The 26,521-nt window shown below is 41.0% G+C and overlaps 1 protein-coding gene across 46 annotated transcripts in view; it reads left to right on the top strand.

Annotated features, from left to right (window-relative positions):
* The window catches only part of TPH2 (tryptophan hydroxylase 2), a 365,498-nt gene that overhangs the window by 132,431 nt on the left and 206,546 nt on the right, over positions 1 to 26,521 (top strand). For 24 of the 46 annotated variants that reach the window (XM_064283853.1, XM_064283852.1, XM_064283851.1 and 21 more), the window contains exon 12: positions 9,230 to 9,363. The exons of 4 other annotated variants lie outside the window; for them this stretch is intronic. In XM_064283853.1, coding sequence (XP_064139923.1) covers positions 9,230 to 9,363 — 134 coding nt within the window. 18 more of the 46 variants (XM_064283826.1, XM_064283824.1, XM_064283823.1 and 15 more) reach the window with 6 other exon arrangements.

Genomic DNA, 26,521 nt, shown 5'->3' with positions numbered 1-26,521 from the left:
TTACCCATTTCATCTAAGTGGGCTTGTACAGAATTAGTCCTTTTGTGATTGACATACTTCCCACTGCATAATGTTTTCAAGGTCCATTCGTGTTGTGGCATGCATCAGGACTTCATTTCTCTTTACGGCTGGGTGATATTCCATTTGGGCAGCTTTTATTTGAAAAAACAAATGATGGTCCTGGACTCAGGTAGAAATAACTTTATTAATAGCATGATAATTTCTGTGAAAACACTTAAAATTTTGAATGCAGTACTTTTAGTCACAAAATATTTTATGCTGTTCCAACTGCAAACCAAACACAGATCCCAGCTAAATGGTTGGAGATATTGGTGTAATATTTATAACTTTTATGTAAGTATCCACAATTCACCTTTTCTCTTGAACGGAACATATTTTAAAATAAATTTGTGCTGTAAGAGGCTAAATTTTCCTGAGGCATAGATAATGCACTTCGAAATTGGCCAAGTACTTCTAAAAGGTGTATGTAGTTTGGAGGATAACTGTCATTTTTCCCTCTCCCTCTGTCTTGTTTTTTTGGACAGTGCTTACTTTTATCTTTGAAGAGAGAAACCAAATAAATATGGAAAAGTTTGCCAAACCCCCAAAACCAAACCCATTGCCGTCAAGTTGATTCCGACTCATAGCGACCCTATATTGGAAACCCTGGTGGCATAGTGGTTAAGAGCTATAGCTGCTAACCAAAAGGTTGGCAGTTCGAATCCACCAGGCGCTCCTTGGAAACTCTATGGGGCAGTTCTACTCTGTCCTACGAGTTGTTATGAGAATTTTGCCAAAGCTAGTATAAATCTGATAACGATAGATTTTTTTTTTTCTTTTTAGCAAAGGTTTCTCTCTCTTTTCTTCCAATTGCCTGTCCTGTGATGTGCTTTCATTGGAACCCTGGTGGTGCAGTGGTTAAGCATTCGTCTGCTAAGCAGAAGGTCAGCAGTTCTAATCCACCAGCCACTCCTTGGAAACCCTACGGGGCAGTTCTACTTTGCCCTGTAGGGTCGCTAGAGGTCTGAATCAGCTCAACTGGCGAAAGGTTTTGCTTTCAGGAATTCGAAAAATGTGTTTCGGTGGAGCCTTTCCATACTTTCCATTACTGAAGAAAGCAGTTAATTATAAGCTAAAGTATCTGGAAAACTGACTTTTGAAAATAGGATAGTTGATTGGTGTTTACTCAAAGTCTAGCATGTTTTCCTTTCACACTGTTTTCCTCTCTATCCCAGAGTTGACCTAGCTGTAAAAGTCTATTATTTTTTCATTTACTATTCACTCATTTATGCAACAAACACTAAATGGATGGTCTCAGTTCTCAAGGAACTTGGAATCTCTAGTTGGAATGTTCTAAGAAAGTGATCGATATGTTTTTTTGCTGAAGCCAACTCTCTTCGAGAAGCAAGAGTGAAGTCCCTTCACGTTAGATAGTACGGAAGTGATTGGCTGAGCCTTATCTCATAGAGTTACTCCATCTCAAAAGCAAAAGACACTGTCTACTTTTTCCTGGGTAAGGTTTAATTCTTTACCTTTGTAAGGTCAGAGTTTTTTTTTTTTTTATTGAGTAGCCTTAGCATCTACCCCATAGCAGTCACTGAAATCTTATACATAAATACATCTGTTCTGCTTTCATGTTTGACACAGCTGTTAGATTTTCATGTTTTTAAAAAAGTTATTGTAATTATTATTATTTTTTGGCTTAGTTTTAGGATATCCTTGCATGTAAATTTATTGCATTGTCTTTGCTATAGCTGTTAATCAGCATTTGCAGAACAGCTTTATATTTATTACAATCATTTGTATTTACTACCACTTGCAATGACTTTGTGAGGTAGTCAGAATTACCACCATGCTACAGAGAAGGGGCTGAAGCAGCCTGCGGAGTGTCTGGGGTCATCTGGTAGGTCAGCAGTGTGGCTAGAGTTAGGACTCCCTGCTCTGAGTTCCCCACCTCAACCCTTCTCAGACAGTTCACGCCTGCCTTCCTCTTCCCCTTCACTGTTAGTAATGACAGAGCAAATGCTAGAGCATTGGGGAGCTGGAAACGGTGTCTTTGGCCTTTAGGAAGGGATTCCTTGAAGAGGGAGGTAATTTCCTTACCCTGGCAGCTTATTCAAATAGTTGAAACCTTCAGCATCACTGATAAAGAAAAAAAGAAAAGTGTGAGGCTATTGTTGCCCAGTTTGGTAATAGGGATATTGTCACATTGTGCTTTGGTTAGCAGGACGAATATTTGAAAAAATACTATATATAAAGATATATTTGTTGTTGTTCTGACGTGGGCAAAGGTGATTGTGGTGTGAGTGTAGAAGTGCTTGAAAATTCTTATTTGGAATCTAGGGCCCAAACTACCCATAAACCTGACTTCACACTGAGTTGTTTTTTTCAGCCGTAACCAGTCCTAATATAAAGAGTGAGGATCACAGGGTTTACATCTAGAATAGTTGAAATAATAACCTCTGCGTCATTGCTGCCTGTGTTGTGGCAGATGGCTAGGAGGAAGGAAGAGTGTAAATTGATTAACCCAGGGCAGACACCATTGTAGTTCAGGACTGGTAGCCTCATATCCGGGGCTGTTTCCCTCTGGATGGGTTTCAGACCCCAGGGGGAGAGGAGTTACACAAATAGTGGAAGGTATGGCTTGAATGCATTTTTGCACCAAGCATCTCATCTAGACTGCGTTAGTAATGATAACTGAATATATTGAGTGCCCCCATGTACCCCATGCTTTCCCTTGTTTAATCCTTACCACGACCCTAACCATTCAGAGTTAGGTCAGACCTCACAAGTTATAGGTACTATTACACACAAGTTATAGATAATATTGCTATTCTCATTTTCTAGATGCGTGACTTGAGGCCTATAGAAGTGAAGTAACCTACCTGAAGTCATGTATCTAGTTAGTAAGGGATGGAGCCAGATTTCAGCCTCAATTTTTCTATCCTATTTAAAGGCCTGCATTCTGAATCACTTTATTATCCACTAACAATTGGGTTCTGGGAAAATTTTGAAGTTAAAAAGGTGATTTTATATTCAAAAGCCTGGAATGGCAAATAGATCTTAACTTCTGTGCTAACCCCATTGCCGTCAAGTCATCCCAACTCATAGTGACCCTATAAGGCAGAATGGAACTGCCCCATAGGGTTTCCAAGGAAACAGACTGCCACATCTCTCTCTCTCAGAGGTGCTGATGGGTTTGAACTGCCAACCATTTGGTTAGAGCCGACCACTTTAACCACTGCACCACCAGGGCTCCTTGCCACTTGGTAATGCCATCTGTGTTGGGGAAGTTGGAAAGGCCATGTCCAGACCCAGTGGGAAAGGCTGCTGTCTTAGTTACCTCGTGCTGCTGTAGCAGAAATACCACAAAGTGGGTCATTTTAAAGAACAGAAATTCATTTTCTCATAGTTAAGAGGCTAGAAGCCTGAATGGGAAGATTCTTGTCTCTTTCAGTTTCTGTAGTTCTAGTGTTCCTTGGTTCCTTGGCAACCTTCACTTGGGGTCTGCTTTCCCCCATTTGTGCTTGCTTGTCTCAGTGTCTTTGCTGCTGTTTATATATTCAGAAGTAATGACTATAGGGCACACCTTACACCGATATGGCCTCATTAACGTAACAAAGAATCCGTGTCCCCAAATGGGACTCCATCCACATGTATAGGGGTTAGGATCCAACACATATTTTGGGGGCACATAATTCAATCCATAAGAGCTCTATGCTCAGTTTATACTGGCCGAGATAGGGTAGGGGGTAATGGTATGAATGCTATGTATTTGTAACCCGTTGCTGTCGAGTCTTTTCTGACTCCTAGTGACCCCATGTGACAGAGTAGAACTGCCTCATAGGGTTTCCAAGGCTGTAATCTTTATAGAAGGAGCCCTGGTGACCCAGTAGTTAAAGCACTCAGCTGCTAACTGGAAGGTTGGCAGTTCTAAGCCACTAGCTGCTCCATGGGAGAAAGATGTGGCAGTCTGCTGCTATAAAGATTGACAGCCTTAGAAATCCTATGGGGCAGATCTACTTTGTTCTGTAGGGTCGCTATAAGTCGGAATCGACTCGATGGCAGGAAGTTTGGGTGTGGGAATCTTTATAGAAGCAAACTGCTAAATCTTTCTCCCGCAGAGCCTTAGAATTCAGGTAGGCCAGTCTTTTTAGTTTATGAAAGAGGAAGCTGGGGCCCAGCCTGGGGAAATTTTGCTCATTTGATATCACACATCTAGCTTCTGGGAAAGCAAAATTTAGAACCTGGGTCTCCCAGCTCCCAGTCTTGTCCCCTTTCCCTCAGCACTGTGGTTTAATCCAAAACGGTCCTTTTAGACAGTGTTTAGATGAGAGAAGGTGACTCTACCATTCTTGCACTTTAAAAATGGTTTGAGAGTAAGAGATTCTCTCTGTGTTATAAAGCCTCTCGCTCCAGGAAATTGGGTTAATTCTCGCAGACTTTGGGATATCAGACTGTTAACATTTGAGGAAGGATTCACTGCAGAGTTCCCTGGTGGCATCCGCTGGCTCAGTGTTTACAGAGAATTCACTCTGGGCACAGAAGACAGGGTCACAATAGCTGCTCCTCAAAATCTCACTGGCTTAGAGAGAAATAGGGATAAGCGTTGAGAAGCAAACTCAGTAAGGCTTCACTCCGTTGGGCAGCGGCCTTTGCAACCAAGGGAGAACACGGATGCTGTTTTACACCTCCTTGGGCCACAGTCTAACATTCAGAGACAGGGCCTTGTGGTCTGCAGGGTGTTCCTGGCAGTCATCACACTAGAGGGCTCACCATCAGGTAAATGTGGTAACTTATAGGTGTGATTGCCACCTCCTTCCTTGGCCTCATTTACTAGCTGTTCCTACAACTCCCGGGGTGGCATATGACCTTCTTGTCATTCTCCAGGCTAATCATTGGGTACTATTATTGTCCTAGATTGTGTAGCAGCCAAAGAGTGGGAGCGGTCCCTATACTACAAGAATGAAAAGGTCCCCAGCAGGTAACCAGCAGACACAGCAGGCTCCCAGAGGACACACTGCATTTTTGAGAGCTTAAAACATTCAACTCCCAGTTTTTCCTCTGAATATTACATTAGGCAAATGTAATATGTATCACCTAATTGTCTTTGCCTCAAATTATATGCTGAGAATCCATGGATTTTTCTTCAAGTCTGAGGCAGAGCACCCTGCCCTCTAGTTTACAGGGTTTAGTCTATCAGAGCCAAAAAATATCAAAACAATCGTCAGAACTTTTCTTGATCCACTCTAATCCCCTTTACCAATCGAAACAGACTAAATGAGCTCATCTGAGTATCTGGTGGAATCGTCACATGGCAAATTTTCTGAATTCAGTCTTTGCTATTGCACACACACATTCTGGAGGCACAGAGTGACTACTAATATTGCTTACATCCTATCGAAGTGCTGCAGACCCAAGCAGGTGAGTTTCACCCTCTTCTTGCTCTTGTCCTTGACCCCCATGAAAGGTCGGGTTGGCTCAGCAGGATGCCTCAGGGGAGCCAGGCTGAAATGTCCTTTTAGCCTGTTCTGCTACCACTCTGCCCTCACTGCCTATTGCCAGGATGAGAGGGTAGAAAGATCGAGGACACTGTGTCAGTTGCTGTCCTTCCTTCCATATGTTCTGCGCATGAATGGACACTTGGAGCAACACATGAGAGATAAAGTGCAAACCAGAGTATCTTGCTGCAGAGAAAGCAACTTCTAATTCTGAAAACCATGGCAAGCCAACAAGAAACCATTCTCTGCAGAGGAGCAGCAGCTCTCATAAAAAGGACATTTTGTTTCTTGAACCTGTGAAGTTGTTTTTAAAATGTGAACAGAATTATTAGTCATGTGGAACCCAAATCTGCTTGTTGTTCACTGCACCGCACTGAATCTAGCACAGATGCGTTTGCAGGTGTACTGACCTTCTGCTCATAATGAAGCTGTTCTCTGGGCCAAAAAAAAAAAAAAAAAAAGTGAGTTCACTCTGCGAGGCCCTCTGCATCCCCCAACTCATATATGCAGCGACCTGGACAACGCAACGTTGCAGGAAACCAAATCACACGCAGGATAGGGACCACGTGCCCTTTCTCTCCTGTGCTGGTCCTTTGGCTCTCAATTGTGTTTTCAAACTTAGGGAACTACAGTCTTCTTCCTGGAGGGCTACAAATCATCCCATGCATTTTGAAATTGTTGGGAAACGCACCAAGAATATTGAACAGGAAAGATTTTTTTTTTTCTTTTCACAATTTCTCCAGAAAACCTAGCAGTTAGAGATTGAGAAGGTAGAACAGTACTTTGGGTGGCTTTCAGTGGCTGGAACACAGTGTCTTCAGAATCGCCCAGCCCAAACCACTCATTTACAGTCGAAGAAATGGAGGCACAAAGAGGTTAAATCATTTGCCAAGGTTACTGGTGGAAAAATCAAATCCCTATCCATCTGTTATCGATTTTTTTACCCTCTGTTCTATTCTGGGAAACCCTGGTGGGGCAGTGGTTAACAGCTTAGCTGCTAACCAAAAAGTCGGTGGTTTGAATCCACCAGGCCCGCCTGGAAACTCTATGGTGCAGTTGTACTCTGTCCTACAGGTTCGTTATGAGTTAGAATTAACTCGATGGCAACGGGTTTTGTCTGTTCTATTCTAAGGAGCACTGGTGGCACAGTGGTTAAAGCACTCGGCCGCCAATCAAAAGGTTAGCAGTTCAAACGCACCGGCCATCCGGTAGGAGAAAGGCGTGGTAATCTGCTTCCATGACGATTACAGCCTTGGAAACCTAATGGGATAATTCTACTCAGCCCTATAGGGTGGCTATGAGTCAGAATTGACTGGATGGCAGTGGGTTTTGGGTTCGGTTCTACCTCTGTTCTGACACCAGCTGCACATGCCATACTTCTTCCTCTGGCCCTAACCACCTGGAGCTAGAACAGACCTCACAAGTTAAAGGGCACAGTCCTCCAGATGCCAAGTCTGCCCAAGACCTCAGACACCAGCCACAAGCTTGGGAATCCCCATGACACTCTCACTTCTAACCTTCTAACAACCTGGATTTTTTCCTACTACTTCTTCAGGATGCCCCTGTAAGCTCAGGGGTCCCCCAAATACCCCTCACTTCTGACTTGATGGCAACAAATTTGGGGCTTTCATTTGTTTCCTCAGTATACCTGCCATAATCTCAGGGGCCCCCAGGGACCCCTAACTTCTGACCTGCTGGCTCTCACTACTCCCTTGGACTTGGTAATTCACTAGAATGACACACAGAACTCACAGAAAGTGCTGTACTTATGATTACAGTCTTATTATGGTAAAAATGATACAAATGAAGCCAGGCATAAGGCAAAGTCTGGGAGGGTTCCCAACGCGGAGCTTCCACATCCCAAAAAGGCACACACTACCCTCCTGTGTACATTAGTGTCTTTCACCCATGGAGCTTCCGTATCCAGAGCCCTTACTGGGGCCTCATTATGTAGTTCAAACTCTAGGCCTCCTCCCCTGAGGTTGGTTGATACTATGAGGTTGACATCATGCAGTGGGTCTTTCTGACATAATTAACCCCCACCCAACTTGAGTCATAAACCCTCAAGTGTGGTCTGGAATCTTCACCAAAGACGCTTCAATCATTAAGGAAAGTCCAAGGTTTTAAGGGGTTATCTCCAGGAACCAAGGACAAAGGCCAAATTTTTTGAGTAAAGTTAATCCCACAGTTACCCAGTTAGATAGCTAGAGCCCAAGTTTTCTAACACTCAGTTCAAGGCGGTTTCAGTTACCCCTTTTCTCTTTCTTTCTGCCTCTCTTTCCCAACTAATTTACCATGAAATTAAGGAAAGCACAGAACCTAGGGAAGTATTTCTCAAAATATAGTTTACAATCCCTTAGATCAGCGTCACCTTAAGCAAAACCAAAACCAAACCTACTGCCGTCGAGTCGATTCTGACTCATAGCAACCCTGTAGGACAGAGTGGAACTGCCCCATAGAGTTTCCAAGGAGCGCCTGGCGGATTTGAACTGCCGACCTCTTGGCTAGCAGCCGTAGCACTTAACCACTACGCCACCAGGGTTTCCTTAAAAAAAATAAAATAAAATTTACCTTTAAAATGCAAATCTTTAAATCTAACCCAAAACCAACCAACCAACTAACCGACTGAGCGACTGACCGACCAAACCTGTTGCTGTGGAGTCGATTTTGACTCATATAGGACAGAGGAGAACTGCCCCATAGGGTTTCCAAGGAGCAGCTGTTGGTTTCGAACTGCTGACCTCTTGGTTAGCAGCCAAGCTGATAACCACTGCACCACCAGGGCTCCAAGTCTCACCCAGACTTACTAAGTAAAATTGTGCCCTGAGTATCTGCATTTTTCACAAGCTTCTCAGTAATTCTTGTGCATATTAAGTTTAAGAGCTATCGATCTGGGATCACTAAATAGGCAGGTGGCATGTGTCAGGAAATGGCCACAAACTTGTCATCATTGAGTTTATCTGGAGAATGCAGACACACAGTGTGCTTTGCTGTTCTTAGTGCCAGCCATGTGGTGAGCAAAATGGAGCTAATGACGGTTCAAAGAGTAATTACCCTTGCTTTCCCATTTTCCTAATGCCTGCTCTGGGCATAACTATAGCTATTAATATTAGCTCTTTTATTCCCCACCTAGCAATATTTATCTGCTATATATTGCTCTGCTGTACTCGATGGAAGGTAAATGAATGCTTGCAAGTATCCTCAAATATACAGACCCACTACAGATTCTGTTGGTACACAGTACTTGGCCTCAAAACATCTTGCAATGACTCCACCAATAGTTCAGGCAGAGCCCCAATTACCTCTCCACGCAGGTAATTATTACTTCTGCCACTTAAGTGAAATTTCAGTACATTGCTTATAGCAACACATTTATGAGCGTATTTATGCTCTCCCTGCTTCTACTTAGAGCAGAGATTTAAAATTCTGCTTTGCTTGGGGTATAGCTCTGAACGCTCCTTCAGAATAATTTTGGCTGATAATAAATAAAATACCATATTCTTATTTTTTTTTCCCCTCAGCACCTGATAGATTAAGGAAACAATCAGACAAACAAACAAATGCCCGATTTATCCTGCATATGGGAGAGCTTCTTATTTCATGGTAGACTAACAACCGAGCAGTCGTGCAGGAATTCTGAGCTATCGAATGTGTTGTAGAACTGTGATGTCACGGCTCTTTGGAAGTCTCATTATGGAGTTTAACAGGTTTCGTGGTATGTTTTGCAGCATGCTCTCTCTGACAAGGCATGCGTGAAAGCCTTTGACCCAAAGACAACCTGCTTACAGGAATGCCTTATCACCACCTTCCAGGAAGTCTACTTTGTTTCAGAAAGTTTTGAAGAAGCCAAAGAAAAGATGAGGTAAACTTGTTTTTCTTCCATCTAGAGAAAAATCACTTTTTATTTTTCTAGCTCTGCTCCTTTCTTCTGTCTATGTATCTCTTGTTCCAGTAGGGGTTGATCGCATATCCTTCTATTTCTGTTTATTCTGCAGGGACTTTGCAAAGTCAATTACCCGTCCCTTCTCTGTACACTTCAATCCCTACACACAGAGTATTGAAATTCTGAAAGACACCAGAAGTATTGAAAACGTGGTGCAGGACCTCCGCAGTGATTTGAACACAGTGTGTGATGCCTTAAACAAAATGAACCAGTATCTGGGGATTTGATGCCTGGGAACAGTGTTGTTGTCAGCATGATCTGTTCGGGGTTTAGCAGCAATTCAGTCAATGTCATATAACAACAATAACTTTCTGTATCATGGCTAGGCTAGGAAGCATGCAATTCTGTGTACCCCTACCTGCTTGTAACTTACTGTGTTAATGTGCGAAACACCACAAGGAACCCAATAACAGATAACCACTCATTGTATGAAAGATTATAATATGTATAAATGTCTTAAATAGATTTGACATTCTTGCTTAGTGTCTTTAACCAAACTGTACCTGTTTAAAGTTTGTAACAACTAACTCTCTTACGATTCTAGCTTATGACCTTTTCTTCCCTGAATCTAAGCCTTTCCTCTGTGTTCATTAGATAAAAGGAAAATAGCAGTGAAGTTGTTTCTGTTTTCCATAGTATCACTGTTTTCACAGCATTATTTGAGATAAACCCAGAATCGTATGAAACAGCCTATTATCACAACAATAAAAGGTTCAGTACTCTGTTTCAAAAATCGTTGAGGTAACACAGCAGTGTTTATGATTTTTGGATTGAGTATTTATATATTGTGAGAAAAGAGAACTTTGCATTGACCTTGTAGAAACTGAATTGTGGCATGCTTCCCGAAGTATCTTGGAAGATAACCCTTTCAAAGGACATTAGAAATACTGAATAAACCAGTTGCTGTAAAGTCAATTCTGACTCCCGGCAACTCCATGTGTATCAGAGTAGAACTGTGTTCCACAGGGTTTTCGGTGGTCTTTCTTCCTACGCATTTTTGAGTAGACTTGAGCTTCCGCTTCTTCAATTAGCTGCTGCTCAGCCCTGAGCCATTAACTGTTTGCACCACCCAAGGACTCCTGGAAATAATAGTGGAGAAGAAATTTGGGGGCTATGGATTTTACCCTGGAATAAATGAAATTATCATGCTCAGGTGTTTGACCCATTTCTTTGATTAGAGGACAATAAAATCATAAAGCTACAGAGATTATCTTTGATTTCAAAGGTGTAGAAAATGAGTTTTAGAGAGGCTAAGTGACTTGTCCAAATTGCACAGTTGGCTGTGTATTAGCATTCACAGTCCGTTGCAACCTGATTTTGGATTGCTGAGAAGTTCAGCTTAGGGTATGCTTGTGTTTATGTGGGTAGTCAGGGAAGGGAAACTAATACCCATCAAAATGAATGTTTAGGACTTGGCTTGTGATCAAGAGTTGCCAATATTTCAGATGTATCCTCTCTCAACCCCAAACCCAGCTAGATCTCTGGAAGGTTGTCCACTTTTCGAAAGTTTTCCCCAAATTTGAGTAATTTTGGGTAAACTTTAGTGATATACCACATTTTTTGGTGGTCCTTGCCGTAAGTGTAATTAGTTGATTAAATGAGCAAATAATAATCTATAGATGAGTGAATGAATTTCATCATCTTCGGTTTCTTCACCAAACACAACAGGTGTTTCTCTGATTCTGCTTTTGGTAGTAGAGAATACTGGGTGGGGGCGGAAGGGATGAGAAAAAATAGAGGAGAAAAAATTCAGGAAATAATTTTGGAGTTAGTTATTCCAACAGATTTACTTGAGCAATGCTATGGATTGAATTGTGTCCCCCCCAAAATATGCGTCCTAAATGATAACCTCTAGCCTGTGTTTTTAATCCCATTTGGGAATGGGTGGGTTTTGTTATGTTAATGAGGCAGGATTAGCATAGGGTGTGTTTTGAGTCAATCTCTTTTGAGGTGAAAAGAGATTAAACAAACAAGCAAGAGAGCTGAGATGGGGAAAGAGAGATGCTGAGCCACAAGAAGATTACCTAGGAGCAGAAGCTCAGAAGAGACAAGGAGACTTTCCTCCAGAGCACACAGAGAGAGAAAGCCTTCTCCTAGAGCCAGCACCCTGGTTTCACACTTCTAGTCTTCTAAACTGTGAGAAAATAAATTTCTGTTTGTTAAAGCCATCCATTTGTGGTATTTCTATTACAGCTGCACTAGATAACTAAGAGAAGCAATTTCCAAGGATGTTCTTTTAATAAGAAATTACATATAATTTGAAACTAGTTCATACGCTTGAATGGGGCCCATTATGAGTCAGAAATTTCTGGACTAAATGTATTCAAGAAGAATATAGGAAAGAGTTAAAATATACATCAGGAAGAGGTCAAATGAAGATGAGAATTTAGGGTTTTGGTTATCTTAATTATTGAGGACATTTCATTTTCGAAGAATTCTCAGAACAAGTTGAATTTTTGAGAAGGGATTTGGTGGATAGAATGTGAGGGTCAAGCAATTTAAGTGTTTTTTTTTTCTAGGTTAAGGGGAGAGTGCCTTGAAAAATTATTGGTGGTGGGGGAATGATGAGCAAGCTGTGCCAAATTAAAAGAATCTAGAAGGAGAAAGAAGTGAATTCTTCAATAGTTTTATAGATCCGTAGACGCATAGTTTGTTATATCATATTCTACAACACCTAGGTGACTCTGAATAACTAATTAAACAAAATAATCTAGAAAGTTCCAGAACTAGTTGCTAAGTTTTCTCAGAGGAGAAAATTGGCTAAGAAACTCTTAATATCTGTCTTCCATGTTGTTTCTGTAATTCAGTGTCACTTTAGACACAAATCCTAGAGTTCTGTTATTTCTTTCATAAAAACCAAAAAGAAAAAAAAAACCCAAAACTTAGATCGCTAACATTGCTTTTACCGTCAGGCCCCATGAGAAGAGCTTAACTAAATTTATTTAAGGAGGAGTTATATTTAATTGCAAACCAATTCCCTCAACAAAGGTGACACTTGAGCTGTCTTATGATTGGCTTATGGTAGAAATAGCAGTTTTCCTACATGTGAAAAATCTATTCTGTTTAAAAAATAGAGGAGTTGCAAAGCAAATAGGCTTTCCCACAGAGATTATATAGGTGTCATACAAGGAGGAGGAATTACTTGATTCTTTTCAGATTTGTTCTCCATTTGGAATAGCAGTAACCATGGTTTTCACTGTGTGAAACAATGGAATCATGGTTTTCATTTGTTGTGAGCGCTTAACATGCAAATGCCATTACAACTAATGGTGGGAAAAATCCTATAAAATTTAATAGCCGTCATAGGAAAAGGTTTGGCAGAAAAAGTTCCTGAAGGAAATTGTGCAACAAAATTATTGTAGCCAGCTTCTTGTCATATCTGATACCTGCTTAGTGTAACCATTTGTCTCCATTATGCCTCATGACTTAAAACTAATTAAATAGATCCAAGGGCAATTATAAATTTAAAGACACTTGCTCACTGTCATCGCACTGTGAGACTCTACTTTGGCTTTGCTGCTGACTTCTGTAATCAGCTAATCAGAAACCCACACAAGGTTCCTAGGCAAGACCAGGTTTTTTATGCATCATACTTTACAAGAGACAGCCGGGATTGGATTAGTCCAGTTTTCGCCGTATTTTCATCTGCTGTGAAATAGGGTCAGGCATCTAGTATATTCTTGCATGATGAGTTTATTTGGCATCATGAGGCAATAATCAACTGTTGATAAATTGCACCTTTTAAAAATGGGGAACTTTGATCCAAGGTGTTTTTTTCTTTCTTTTTTTTTTTTTTTACAGTCGTGTTAAGGGCTGTGAGATTTGGGTTTCTGGCTTAGTTTCATTTTTTTACTGTGTAATTTAGAGACAATACTTTATGGGGATAATATAACTGTGCTTGCTTTGCTTCATATAGTAAATGGGCCTGACCTAATGAATGTAAAGTATTGCAACATTTACCAACATGAAAAGTCTAAAATGAAAAACAGTCTGCTTTAACGTGGAAGCAAATAGAAATACAAAGTTTCATTTTCAAATGGAGTCATGGCTCACATCATCTCATTTTCTTCATTCGAGAAGGAAAACATTAACACAAGATGTAGCTGTCCTCCAATTCATTTGATCTAATTTTCAACTTGCTAAAGTATCAAGCACTGATGCTTACTCTCGCGAACCTTGTCTTACTTATAATGAAAAAGGAAGCAGCCCAGAGTTTTCCAGTGTGTCTGTTTTTATTTCCCAATCTCCATAGACATTCTTTTATTTTGGGAAATGATTCTTATGCAGATGGCTATATTCTGGAAGGAGTCAAGGGAGTTAATAGTGGGACACTTCTTCTAATATCAGGTGTACATATGTTCAAAATAAACCAGTTTTGGAATGTGAAATGGTGATTCTTTATGATGGGACACGTTGTTGTTATTCTTGGGTGCCATCGAGTCGATTTTTGACCCATCGCAGTCCCATGTGACAGAGTAGAACTGCCCCATAGTGTTTTCTAGGCTCAGAATCTACTCTATGGTAATGGGTTTGGTGTTTGGCAATCTTTATAGAAGCAGATCACCAGGTCTTTCTCCCATGGAGCCGCTGGGTGGGTTGGAACCACCAGCCTTTAGGTTAGCAGCTGATCACTTAACTGGTGCATCACCAGGGCTCCTTTCATGTAACCTGGGGAAGGATCTCAAAAACTTTCAGCCAGGCCACTCCTAGAATGTATCAGCCACTGAGGATGCAGTGGTGAACAAGACAGAGGAGACTCATGCCCCCTTGGAAACTACACCAGATGGTTTGAGTTGTGGCAAGTTACATGAAGGAAATAGTCATGGTGATGTGATAAAGAGCAATGGGGGGAAGAAAGGAGGGGGAAATGGGGAAAGCTTTTCTGACCAAGAACTATGGGATAAGAAGAAGCAGGGCATGAAGAAGGTTCTGGATAGGGTTTTCCTGGCAGAGGGAGGAGCAAGACCAAAGACATAATTCAGGTTGGTGTATTCCAGGAAGAGCTAGACTGACAGTGGACTGGAGTGGAAGGAGAGGAAGCCAGCATGGGAGGCAAGGACGAGATAATGCAGGGCCACAAGGGGGTCAGTTGTGCTCTAAATGGAGTAGAAAGCCACTGAAGGGCCGTAAGCAAGGCAATGACAAAATCTGATTTACATTTTGAAGAACTCACTCTGGATGCTGTGTGGAAATAGATTGTAGTAGAATTGGAGAATGTGGTGGGAACAAGAATAGAACCTGTGAAACCAGTTAGGAGGCCATTGCAATATTGGGGATCTGCAATGTCAATACCTCTCTGGATCACCCATGGGTGTTACAAAAAATAGTTGTGTAGTCATGCGCTGTATAACATCCCTGTCTTAGTCATCTAGTGCTGCTATAACAGAAATACCACAAGTGGATGGCTTTAACAAAAAGAAATTTATTTTCTCACAGTCTAGTAGGTTACAAGTCCAAATTCAGGGTGTCAGCTCCAGGAGAAGGCTTTCTCTCTCTGTTGGCTCCGGAGGAAGATTCCTTGTCCTCAATCTTCCCCTGGTCGAAGAGCTTCTCAGGCACAGAGTCCCCAGGTCCAAAGGACAGGCTTTGCTCCAGGCACTGCTTTCTTGGTGGTATGAGGTCCCCAACTCTCTGCTTGCTTCCCTTTCCTTTTATCTCTTGTAAGATAAAAGGTGGTGCAGGCCACACCTCAGGGAAACTCCCTTTACATTGGATCAGGGATGTGCCCTGAGCAAGAGTGCTGCATCCCACCTTAATCCTTTTTAACCACAGGCAGAGATTATGATTTATAACACATAGGAAAATCACAAAATGAAGGACAGCCACACATGGACTAACCAAGTTGACACATTTTTTGGGGATACAATTCAATCCAATACAATCCATTTAGGCAATGTCTGACCCAATATAGGTCCAAAGTCTAGCGCCCCTTTGAGGAATACCCACAGCCTCAGTCAGCAGCAAGCCTGCCTGGCCAAGCCCCACCTGTGGGAACAGGCACTGCTGCCACTGGGAGGAGTAGGGCCCCATCCTGCTCCTGAATGCCCCAGGTTGGCAGGCATTGGGGCCCAGTGGGGGTGAGGGTGCTGGGCCACCAAAACCGCTTCCCTGTTGCTCTGGACCAAAACTAGAGCCTCTCCACTGTGACCTTCATGGGGCTGCAGGGCCATGAGCCCTGCAGGACCTGACCGAGCACTCACTTGAGGTGTCTGTAGCAGGAACCGCCCCAGCTAAAACCGCAAAATGACCCAGGCCCTGTGCCCTAGAGCTCCAGGCTGCGCTGATCCAGGTGTTTGCACAATGTCCAAATCTCATAATGTCACATAACATCCTATTTCACAAAATGGTGCTGTAGATGTTAAGCAATACATGACTGTAACTCAGTAATTCAAAAAGCTAAGTGGGTAGGGAAGAGCCATCAGATGAAACACTGGAGGAAGCTGGAATAACTGGCACCTGGCTGATACACATTTGGCTGGAAAAGCAGTCATCCAATGTCATCCACTGTCTTTCACAAATGCTTAAAGCTTCTTTTGACAAAACAACATCATCTTAAACTTTCCCTGGCCAGATCTTAAGGACAAAGATCCAGGCTGGAAAGCTAATGCAAAATTTTTTTCCCATCTTGTGACTCACAGATTGTCACTGCATAAGTGAAAATGAAAGTAAAGAATGCTGGTTGCATTATTGTGGTGCTGACATATAGGGTAATTCAGGACAAAAAAAAAAAAAAAAAATCACAACAGGCCAACTAATTACTTGTGTTTCCTGTCTACTCTGGCCTTTTCTACAGGGATAGGCCATAGAAACGTAAGTGAATTGGTTAAGTCTATTTCCATTCTTTTTATTGCCTCACATCTTCCCAAATGTATATTTCAGATATCCCAGGAAGGGTTCACTTGCTGTGATTTCTTCCTCTCTCCAAGAAGGATGGGTCTGGTACAGCAGCTGAAAGTACATTTCCTTCTTTGGGGAGATCACAGACAGCCTAATGTTCTACCCGAGGGCATCTATGATTACGGTGCCTGCAGACAGCACTCTCATAATCCAGTCTAGATACAGTTTTTATGATTGAACAACATAAACATCTGACAGATGTGGGCAGGGTAATTTGAAAGCTAGATAGCACAAAGAAATCAACTTCATTTTCTGTCAAAATCAGATCTTTAAAATAGATGGGAAAGCTAGCTCTCATTCTATAGGTTGAGAAGGATGATATTAATCACACAGGTGGTTTTGGAATTTCCTCAACCCTTCCTCACTCCTTCCAAATCCCTTGTAGTCTTTTTACTTTTTAGTTTGCTCATTTCCATGGAACTAGCAAGATGCTGATTCAGTAGGTCTTTTATTCCCAAAGGTTTGCAAACCACTGAACACATCTAATGTACAGCTTGCCCAATTTTAGTGAACAGCTAACTTCACAGACGTTAATGAGGCCAATTATTGGCAAGTGAATTTGAAGTGAAGAACACATTAGGCTTGCCACTATAGCAGTTATTTGTTTATTGGGATTGATTTGAGGCAAACTTCCTTTTGATCATTACATCTGATTGATCACTGCACATGGCATTATGAAAGAACGAGGTTCCCAAATCAGATAGATACTTGGAGGAAAAATCTCTACCTTGCATAGGCAGAACATGTCCCCCTATCCATTTTAGTGTGAAAGCCTAGCTATTAAATCGGAATAGATCCTAATTAGTCTCCTCACACATCTCTAAAACTTTTTAGTCTTTCTTGTTGAGCAGAACTTAAAAGGAGCCTAAATTTCCCCCTTGCCCACATATAGCCAATATCAAAGAAAATAACTTGCAGGCTAATACTTACTGCTGAAAATGAGCACAGACATGGCAATCCTGATTTGAAGTGGCATTGGAAAGTATAATTTGATTCATCCAGCCAGATGATTACTGCGGGTACAGACCATCAGCACGGCCCACTCCAGGACATTTGAATTGGTGATCAGCTGACAGCTAATTGCCAGAGTCTGCCTCTTGAGCTTTTGCCTGGGAACAGAGTGAGCAATTCCCATTACTCCTACCTAGCTTGGACTGAGGCTTTTCTCTCATGTTGAAAATATGCCTTTTAGGATGGTTGTCATTCTGCTTATATTAAACAACTGTTGTTTGTCTAGCATCCATATATCCTTTGTCAGGTCAGTGTACCCCTATTTTTCCTTTTGTGAATCCCATCCCCACTTTTCATCCAACCTTGGGTGGGGCTGACTCAAGCTCCAAGTTCCAGTGGTAGGCTTGTGACCAAGATTTTGTCAATGAGATATTATATCTCCCTCCTGCAACTATTGACTCGGGGTGGGCACATGCCCTGAGTTGGGCCAATTAAGGTCAAACTCTGTGCTTTTTCTAGAACCATTGGGAAAGAGGTATGCGACTTTCTTCTGTGATTGTCAAGGAGGTGGGAGGTAAACCTAGAACTTCAGGAGGCCACCATATAGAGAAAGTATATGAGAATGAAGTCAACCCAGAGGAATGCAACGGCAAGAGTATAAGAGAGGGAAAAACCAAACCCACTGCTGTTGAGTCGATTCTGACTCACGACAACCCCACGTGTTACAGAGTAGAACTGCGCCATTGGGTTTTCTTGGCTATAATATTTATGGAAGTAAATTGCCAGGCCTTGGTACAGCTGGGGGTGTTTGAACTGTCAACCTTTAGATTCATAGTTGAGTGCAGACTGTTCCTAATGACATTGTATAGGTCATGGATTCAGCTATACCTAAAGTCAGATGCACCTTTGGACTTTTAAGGTTCATACGCTAGTAAATGGCTCCCTCCACCCTTGCCCTCATTTTCCCGCTGCTGTCACTGATGCCAAACCAAATCTGTTGCTGTGGAGTCCATTCCAACTCATCATGACCCTATCCCAGAGCCCTGGTGGTGCCGTGGTTAAGAGCTCAGCTGTTAACCAAAAGGTTAGCAGTTCGAATTCACCAGCTGCTCCTTGGAAACCCTGTGGGGCAGTTCTTTGTCCTATAGGGCCACTACGATTCAGAATCGACTTGACAGCAATAGGTTTGGCTTTGTTTTTATGAGTCACAGGTACCAAAAGAGTGTGGACTAAGGCTTTGCCCCCAGGATAAAAGCACAACAGGAGAGGCAAGAAATTTTAGATTTGTTATCTTCACATTTTCCTCTTGGTTCTGGAAATCACGACTTCCTGATGAAGAACTATTTATATGCTTTTGGCTTACTCTGTGTCATAGAGATATGGGATACTTGACCTGTTTATCCTCTCTAATGTTGGAAGCAGTGTGACTTCTTCCAACGAGATGTGGCCAGCAAGATTGCTTAACAGAATATTTAATGGGGTACAGGTGACAACTTGAGATACAAACTGTGGGCCACTGATTTGTTTCATGGGAAAAAACATCAAAGAGAATTAAACTTAAACTGAGAGGTGACTTAGATAACCACATAAAAGCTTTTCTGGTCCAACTTTTCACTGTAACTTTTGGGAGGATCTGGTTTTCTTTAGCACTGGCCACTTTTAAACAAAAATTTTCTTCCATCTTATAGTAGAAAGAACACGGGGTTTGGAATTAGGTTAAAGAGGTACAAATTCCCATTTTTCTGCTTGCCAGCTAGGTGATCTCTACAAATCTGTTGATGCTTTCTGAGCTTCAGTTATGTTTTCTGTAAAATGGTGTCTTAGTTATCTAGTGCTGCTGTAACAGAAATACCACAAGTGGGTGGCTTCAACAAACAGAAGTTCATTTTCTCACAGTCTAGTAGGCTAGAAGTCCAAGTTCAGGGCATCAGCTCCAGGGGAAGGCTCTCTCTCTCTCTCCGCTCTGGAGGAAGGTTCTTGTCATCTATCTTCCCCTGGACTAGGAGTTTCTCCTGCGGAAACCCCTGGTCCAAAGGGCGCATTCTGCTCCCGGCCCTGCTTTCTTGGTGGTATGACGTCACCCTTCTCTCTGATCACTTCTCTCTTTTATATCTCAAAAGTGATTGGCTTAAACTGTAGATTAATCTTGTTGATTGAGTCTACATAACTTTGGCTAATCCCATCTCATTAATATCACAGAGATATAATTTACAACACATAGGAAAAATCACATCAGACGACAAAATGGTGGACAATTACGCAATGCTGGGAATCATAGCCTAGCCAAGTTGACAGATATTTCTGGGGGACACAATTCAATCCATGACAAATGGAAATGAAAATATCTCATTTATAAAATTATCATGAAAATTAAACGAGAGAGTATATATATATATATATAAAAAAAAGCTCTTTAAAAATAAATGACTTAACAAATACTAGTTTTCTTCTCATTTCTCAATCTATCAGCCCTTAAACATTGTCTTGGGAGTTGTCTCCAGCTTTTCCTATACTTTTGGATGATAAAATCCTTGTACCTTAATCACCTAAAGGAGTACTGTACCGGTGTTATGGGTCATAGTTTTCATTTCTGTGAATTTTCAGATTTTTATTTGAGAAGATTTTAGTAGAACTGACTGAATGTCATTCAGATGTAAATCTGTAGGCTGGTGGTCATTTGCATGATGGCCTTAAGTCACTACCTGGAAATAAAAGCAACTAATACTAATGAAGTTTTGCAGTTCTCTCTGGACATCAAAATTTATATCTATGAAATGGGAATAAAAATATAAAAAGCATTTGAGTTAATGAAACAATATAAAGGTTGGAATCCTCCAGAAGAAGGACACTAGCCAAATCAAACTATTATTCATAGTTCATTGAGTTGTGACAAGTTGGCTCTGAGTCATTCCACAACTGTCTACCTCAGAGAAACCAAAATAGGAGGCAGAGAGATCAGTGGGTATTATGTTCCTGTCACAGTCCATCTGCTAAAAGGCAGGCACAATCAACCCTCTCTGTGTCAAAGGTACTATACTCCCAAGGCTCCATTCAGAAAGCAATTGCTAATGCTTGTCTCTGTTGCAAATAAAGTCCTGGTCAGAGGGAACAAATTAAGTCCCGAACCAAAATGTTATTTTGTTCGCAGAGCAGGAAAGGGAAATGCTAAGTGAAAACAGGAAATTGGAATATTATGTGTTGGGAGAGCAATTCCTTTCATCCTTGCCACTAATGGACGAAACAAAAAGTGAACAATTTGTTAGATGTGATGATTCTCTAACACTAACTGACAAGGTTTCCATTTCTGAGACCTGTTCCACATTCAGCTGCGTGTTTTGTGTGCAATTATCTATCTACCGCATTTCATAAACAAGATGGCTGAAACGTCTGTGAAGAATCACCATAACTGCTTAAATCCTTCCTGGCAAAAGAAAGAGTGAGGGAAAGGCAATATGGAGAGTCTCCTACCTGCCTTAAAATAACCACCGTTCTCCTTTGAGCTGCCCTCTTCTCTGGAGAATTCACTTTTAGAACAATGATCTCATATAAGAAGGGAAGCTGTAGCTGGATTCAGTTTCGCTGTGAGCTTTATTCTCGCTTCCTTTTCATCTTGGCTGTAAACTAAACAACTTTGAAAGGAGAGCTGACACTGTCTAATGACCAGACGACACACTGAACAGTTATCCCATGGCTTCTCTCTTATTAGGAACTAGACTAGGCACGAGGAAACTGACATGGGATGGCTCTCCTCATTTCTGTAAGGATTATAATTAAAGACAGGTCCACTCTTAGCTTTTTTCCATTCTAAAACATTTATTTTGTTGATGGTTATTTTTGTATTATTTGTATAATCTGAGTTAGCTTGGACAAGAAGAAAAAGAAGAGCTTTATTAGCCATGACACTTATGGAGCCTAAGAGCAGGGATGTGGTAGACCTCTGAAATGGACTAGAGCTCATAACTAGACAGACTGCAGAGTTCTCTCTGCCTTCATCTCTGCCTTTTCTCTATGTCTATTTTTTTATTTGATTCTACTGTCTGGGACTCTCTTTTCTTCTTCTTTTTTTCTCTGCTGATGAGATTTTCCACTTATCCATCTGCAGGATGGAATACAGTGACTCTGTAACTCCTGTGTTTTATGTGTTAAAGTTTTAGCCACAGACAGGCTTATTGTCTCTGACTTCACATTCCAAATTTGGGAATCTAGAAAAAAGAATTTGATGGATCCAGTGTGGATCTGATAACTATTCCTGATCCAGTTGACTGTGACCAGAGCAGAAAGGTAATGTGGTTTAGCTATGGCTGTAGAGATCTTCTCCTGTGGATGGGTAGGCAGTTCTGAGGGAAGATGGTCTGGGAAGAAACCCAAAAAGATTTTTATATTTCAGGCTACAACTATAGTCCTTTTTTAAAACTCACAGTGGCTAATGGATTTGGTCATTGGCTCCTAAGAAATTAGATTTGGGGTGGGCCTTTCCTCCTGCATCTCATTTTTATCACACCTTTTAGAAGATTTGTTGGTTTCTCACCCAAATACTCTGATTTTTGGAGAGCGTGAAGTGAACTCCTGTTAGTGGTAAACACCACCTTTGGCCATTCCATTGTTCCCCTCACCCTGTTCCCAAACCACCTTGTACCTGACAGCATCGCAAATGCAGGCAAGAAGGGTCCCTGAAGGGTGTTTCACGTTATGTGGTAAGCAGATAGGAGAGGCAGTGGAAACAGAGGAGGAGCATCGGGAGAGGAAGGAGAGAGATGTAGGTGGGTCATGAATGTGTGGTCCCAGAGGCAAAAGAAGATGACCTTGAAGGGTAAGAGCTATGCATTCCGAAGAGCAGCATCCATAGCACCCCCAGAGGTGTCAACTGAGTGCCTGTGCACTGGGCATAATGATGAGCAAAGGAAGACAGGTTCCACGCCCTCGTGGAGTGTATGTTCCTCCTGGGATTCCTGCCTCACTCTGGGACTGGTGGTTCTTTTTTTTTGAAAGCTTGGTAAATTTTATTGCGTCTAGTTTCTGTCAAGATGCTACTTGAAAGCCAGGCTGACATAAAAAATCTAATCCAATTTGACTAGCTAGATGCCACATATATGAGAGATTTGTGGTATGTTTCCTCAGTTGCAGTCAAGTTGATTCCAACTCATGGCAACCTAATGTATCTCAAAGTAGAACTGTGCTCCACAGGGTTTTCAATGAGTGACTTTTCAGAAGTAATCTCCTGGCCTTTCTTCCGAAGCACCTCTGAATGGACTCAAACATCCAACCTTTTAGTTAGCAGCCGAGCACGTTAACTGCACCACCAGGGGACTCTTTGTGGTATGTACCATGGGAAAATTTGGTCCTGCTGCCTTACCCTGTCTTAAACTTTCCCAATACTGTTTTCCCTGGAATACTGTGACCTTGTAATTGTATCATGACTTGGGCTGTATAACCCAGAAAAATAAAGGCAGAGGCTCAAGCCTACACAGTGTCAATGTCCCCTTTAATCTTAGACAGAAGCTGACTGATTAGCTTCACTAATGCTTCAGAGTAGAAGCCTCTACTGTTACTAAATATATTGCCTTTGAATAACCACACTTGATTTTTGAAGATATTTACAGCTTTCCTCTTCTCTTTCTTGAGATGTTTAGTACTTTTTTTTTTAAGGAGGTAAAATGTTTCACTAGCTAATCATAGTTTATCATTTAGAATTACCTGTCTCAATCCAGAGAAAATTAGATAACTGTGCACTAATATTAGTTAGCTTGTTTTGTCAGGATTAGCTTAATAGCCATTATTTTCAGCATAATTGCTATACATAAAATGAAATCAAAGAGAACATAATGGCGGATTTGTCTGAACACAACATCACGTTGCCTTATTTTTTAGAGGCATAGAAAAAAGTTAGAAATCTCTCTCTCTTTTTTTAAACAGAGTAATTTTCTTTGGTTCTTTCTGAATCAGGTTTAAAGCTTGTAAAGCAGTGAGTGCTTGTCAAGTGCAGATGAGAAAATGGGTCTGGTTAGGCCTAGAAGACTCGTGGATTGTTTTATTGCTGTGATGTTGTGATTAAGAGTGTCGTCACTGGAGTCAGATAACCTGGGTTCTGTTCCTAAGCCTGTTGCTAACTAGGGTAATTAACTTAATCACTCTATTTTATGTGTGAAATGGGAACAAATAATAGTACTGACCTCATAGTGTGGCTGTGAGCATTAAATGAGATGATATATTTAGAGCACTTAGAAGAGTGCCTACCACCTAGCTCACAGAGTTCTTGTGAATAGAAAAAAATACATGAAAAGCATTTGGCCCAGTATCTGGCACATGACATTTATAAACATCCAATAAATGTAAGCCATTATTATTCTATTCATTGTTATTTTTTAACCATATGGTTACATCTTCCTACCTTTCATCTTTTATTATACAAATAAAACATCAATACATTTCTTTTTTAATTGGGAAGGAATCAAGAATAAAAAGAATGGAAAAGAAAATGTGCCTCTGTGATTCACCTCCATCATGGCCCTCCACAAATACAACAGTTGTCAATCTTTAGTTTAAGGAGATTTTGGTTCCCCCGTAATCTCAATCAGTCCTTCCACACCATTCTTTGATAGCAATATCTTTTGTTTTTTCAACTTATGCACAGTACCAAGCAAACACAACTTGGAGCTAGGTATACTGTTAGTAATTTTGAATATCTACATCCCCTTTCTATGGATTGTATTCACAAATACATGCCTTCTTTGTGCATGGGGTCTATTTGGGATCATAGTGTGCGTATTGTTCCTTTACTAGTATTTTTCATCCTTGCAGTTCTTTTCACATCATGCTTTTTCTTTTTTAACAGCTGCATTGCATCTATAGCACAAATAGACCACAATTTATTCATTATTTCCTTTTTAATGGATATTTTTGTTTCTAATTTTCCAACAGTACAAACGATACTGTAAGAAAAATCCTTTATATTCTTACTTCTAACATGTGAGACTATTTTTATGGGATAAATTTCTGAAAGTGGAATTTCAGGGTAGAGGAATGTGCAACTTAAAATTTTGATTGCAATAGCCAACTTACCTTTCAGAAAAGACTTCGTGAAAAAGTTTCACCAATTTAAAATGTCACTAACTACGAGAGTGCCCATTTCTTATATCTTCACCAATACTCAGTATTATCTATTGTAAATATATTTTACCAATTGGAAAAACAAAAAATAAAAGTGTCATCTTATTGTTGTTTAATTTCCATTTCTCAATTGCTAGTGAAGTTATATAACTTTTACCAGATTTCGAAAGTTTCCAGCCATTATTTCTTCAAGCACTTTTTTTAGCCTCACCCTCTTCCTCCTCTTTTTTCAGGACTATAATGGCAGAAATGTCAGCTCTTTTGTTATGGTTCCAAAAGTCTCTGAGGCTCTGTTCATTTTTTTCCCAAGTCTATTTTCTCTCTATTGTTCATATTGGGTAATTTCTGTTGTTATGTTTTCAAGTTCATTGTTCCTGTCCCCTCTATTCTGCTGTTGAGCCCACCCATTGAGTTATTTTTTAATTTTAGTTGTTGTATGTTTGAGTTCTAAAATTTTCATTTGGTTCTTCATTATAGCTTCTATATCTTTGCTGAGACTTCTCTATTTCATTTATTTTAAGTGTGCTTGGAATTGCTTGTTGAAGCATTTTTATGATGGCTACTTTAAAACATTTGCCGGATAATTCTAACATCTCTGACATTTTCTGTTGGTATCTATTGTCTGTCTGTTTTCATTCAAGTTATTTTCCTGGTTCTTGGTATAAGGGGTGATTTTCTATTGAAATCTGGACATTTTGGACATTATGCTACAGGACTCTGGATCTTATTTAAACCTCTATTTTTGGAACTTCCTCTGATACTACACCGGCAGGGAAAGGAAGGGGCATCACCTTGTTTCTACCAGAAGAGAGTAAAATCCAGGTTCCCCATTCAGCTTCCACTGCTGAGAAAGGGTGGGAGTGCCTTGTTAATACTCCTTATGTGGTCTTCAGTGACACTGAAGGAGAGAGAGGCCATGTTATTGCCCAGTGAGGATGTAAATCCGAGCACCCTACTCAGCCTTCTCTGACACCATGCCAGTGGGTAGAGAGGGGGCTTGGTGCACCTAGTTGTAGCTTGTTAAGGGTAAAATTCTAGGCTTCCCTCATCATCATTGCTAGTGTGGTTGTGGGGAGGGCCACAATTTTTTCTGTAGTTTTGGCTGTAGTATAGCAGTTTCTGTCTTGCCAGACTGTGCCTTTCCTGGTGCCCAGTCTAGGATATATGAGGCAAAAAGAAAACCCAGGAAACTCACTGCTGTGTCATTTCTTGAGTCCTGAGTTCCGTAGCTGCTCTGACTGACTTCTCTTCATCTTTCAGAATCTTTTATTTTTGTTATATATATATGAACCCTGGTGGTGTAGTGGTTAAGTGCTACGGCTGTGAACCAAAGAGTTGGCAGTTCGAATCCGCTAGGCGCTCCTTGAAAAGTCTATGGGGCAGTTCTACTCTGTCCTATAGGGTCGCTATGAGTCGGAATCGTCTCGACAGCACTGGGTTTATATGTATATAAATACACATTATATATGTGTATATATATATTATTCATATAATTTGTAGGGTTTTTAGTTGTACTTAGTGGGAGGAATAGGTAGAAGTATGCCTACTCCATTTCTCTGGAAGCAGAAATTCCTCAAGCCACTTTTATATGCTTATGTCTTTTTTGTATTTCTTTTTTATTCCTACCTTTTGCCATTCTGGGCAGCCCTGGTGGCACAGTCATTAAGAGCTTGGCTGCTAACCAAAAGGTCCATAGTTCAAATCCATCAGCTGCTTCTTTGAAACCTTATGGGGCAGTTTTACTCTGTCCAATAGGTCGCCATGAATCGTAATCAACTCTGGAAATCCTGGTAGCATAGTGGTTAAGAGCTAAGGCTGCTAACCAAAAGGAGGCAGTTCGAATCTGCCAGGTGCTTCTTGGAAACCTTGTGGGGCAGTTCTACCCTGTCCTATAGGGCTGCTATGAGTTGAAATTGACTCAGTGGCAATGGGTTTGGTTTTGGTTTTGGTTTTTGCCAGCCAGACTGTGGCTGTCCTGAAGACTATGGGGAGGGGAAAGAAAGAGAATTAATATTTATTGAGTGACAATTGTGTGAGACACTTTACATTTATGACTTTATTGAATCCTAACAATAATCCAATGAAGTGCTATAAATGTTATTTTACAGTTAAGAAAACAAGC

The sequence above is a fragment of the Loxodonta africana genome, chromosome 4 (assembly GCF_030014295.1).
Source record: "Loxodonta africana isolate mLoxAfr1 chromosome 4, mLoxAfr1.hap2, whole genome shotgun sequence".
In the NCBI taxonomy this organism is placed as follows: domain Eukaryota; kingdom Metazoa; phylum Chordata; class Mammalia; order Proboscidea; family Elephantidae; genus Loxodonta; species Loxodonta africana.
This window is presented reverse-complemented; position numbering and strand designations above follow the sequence as displayed.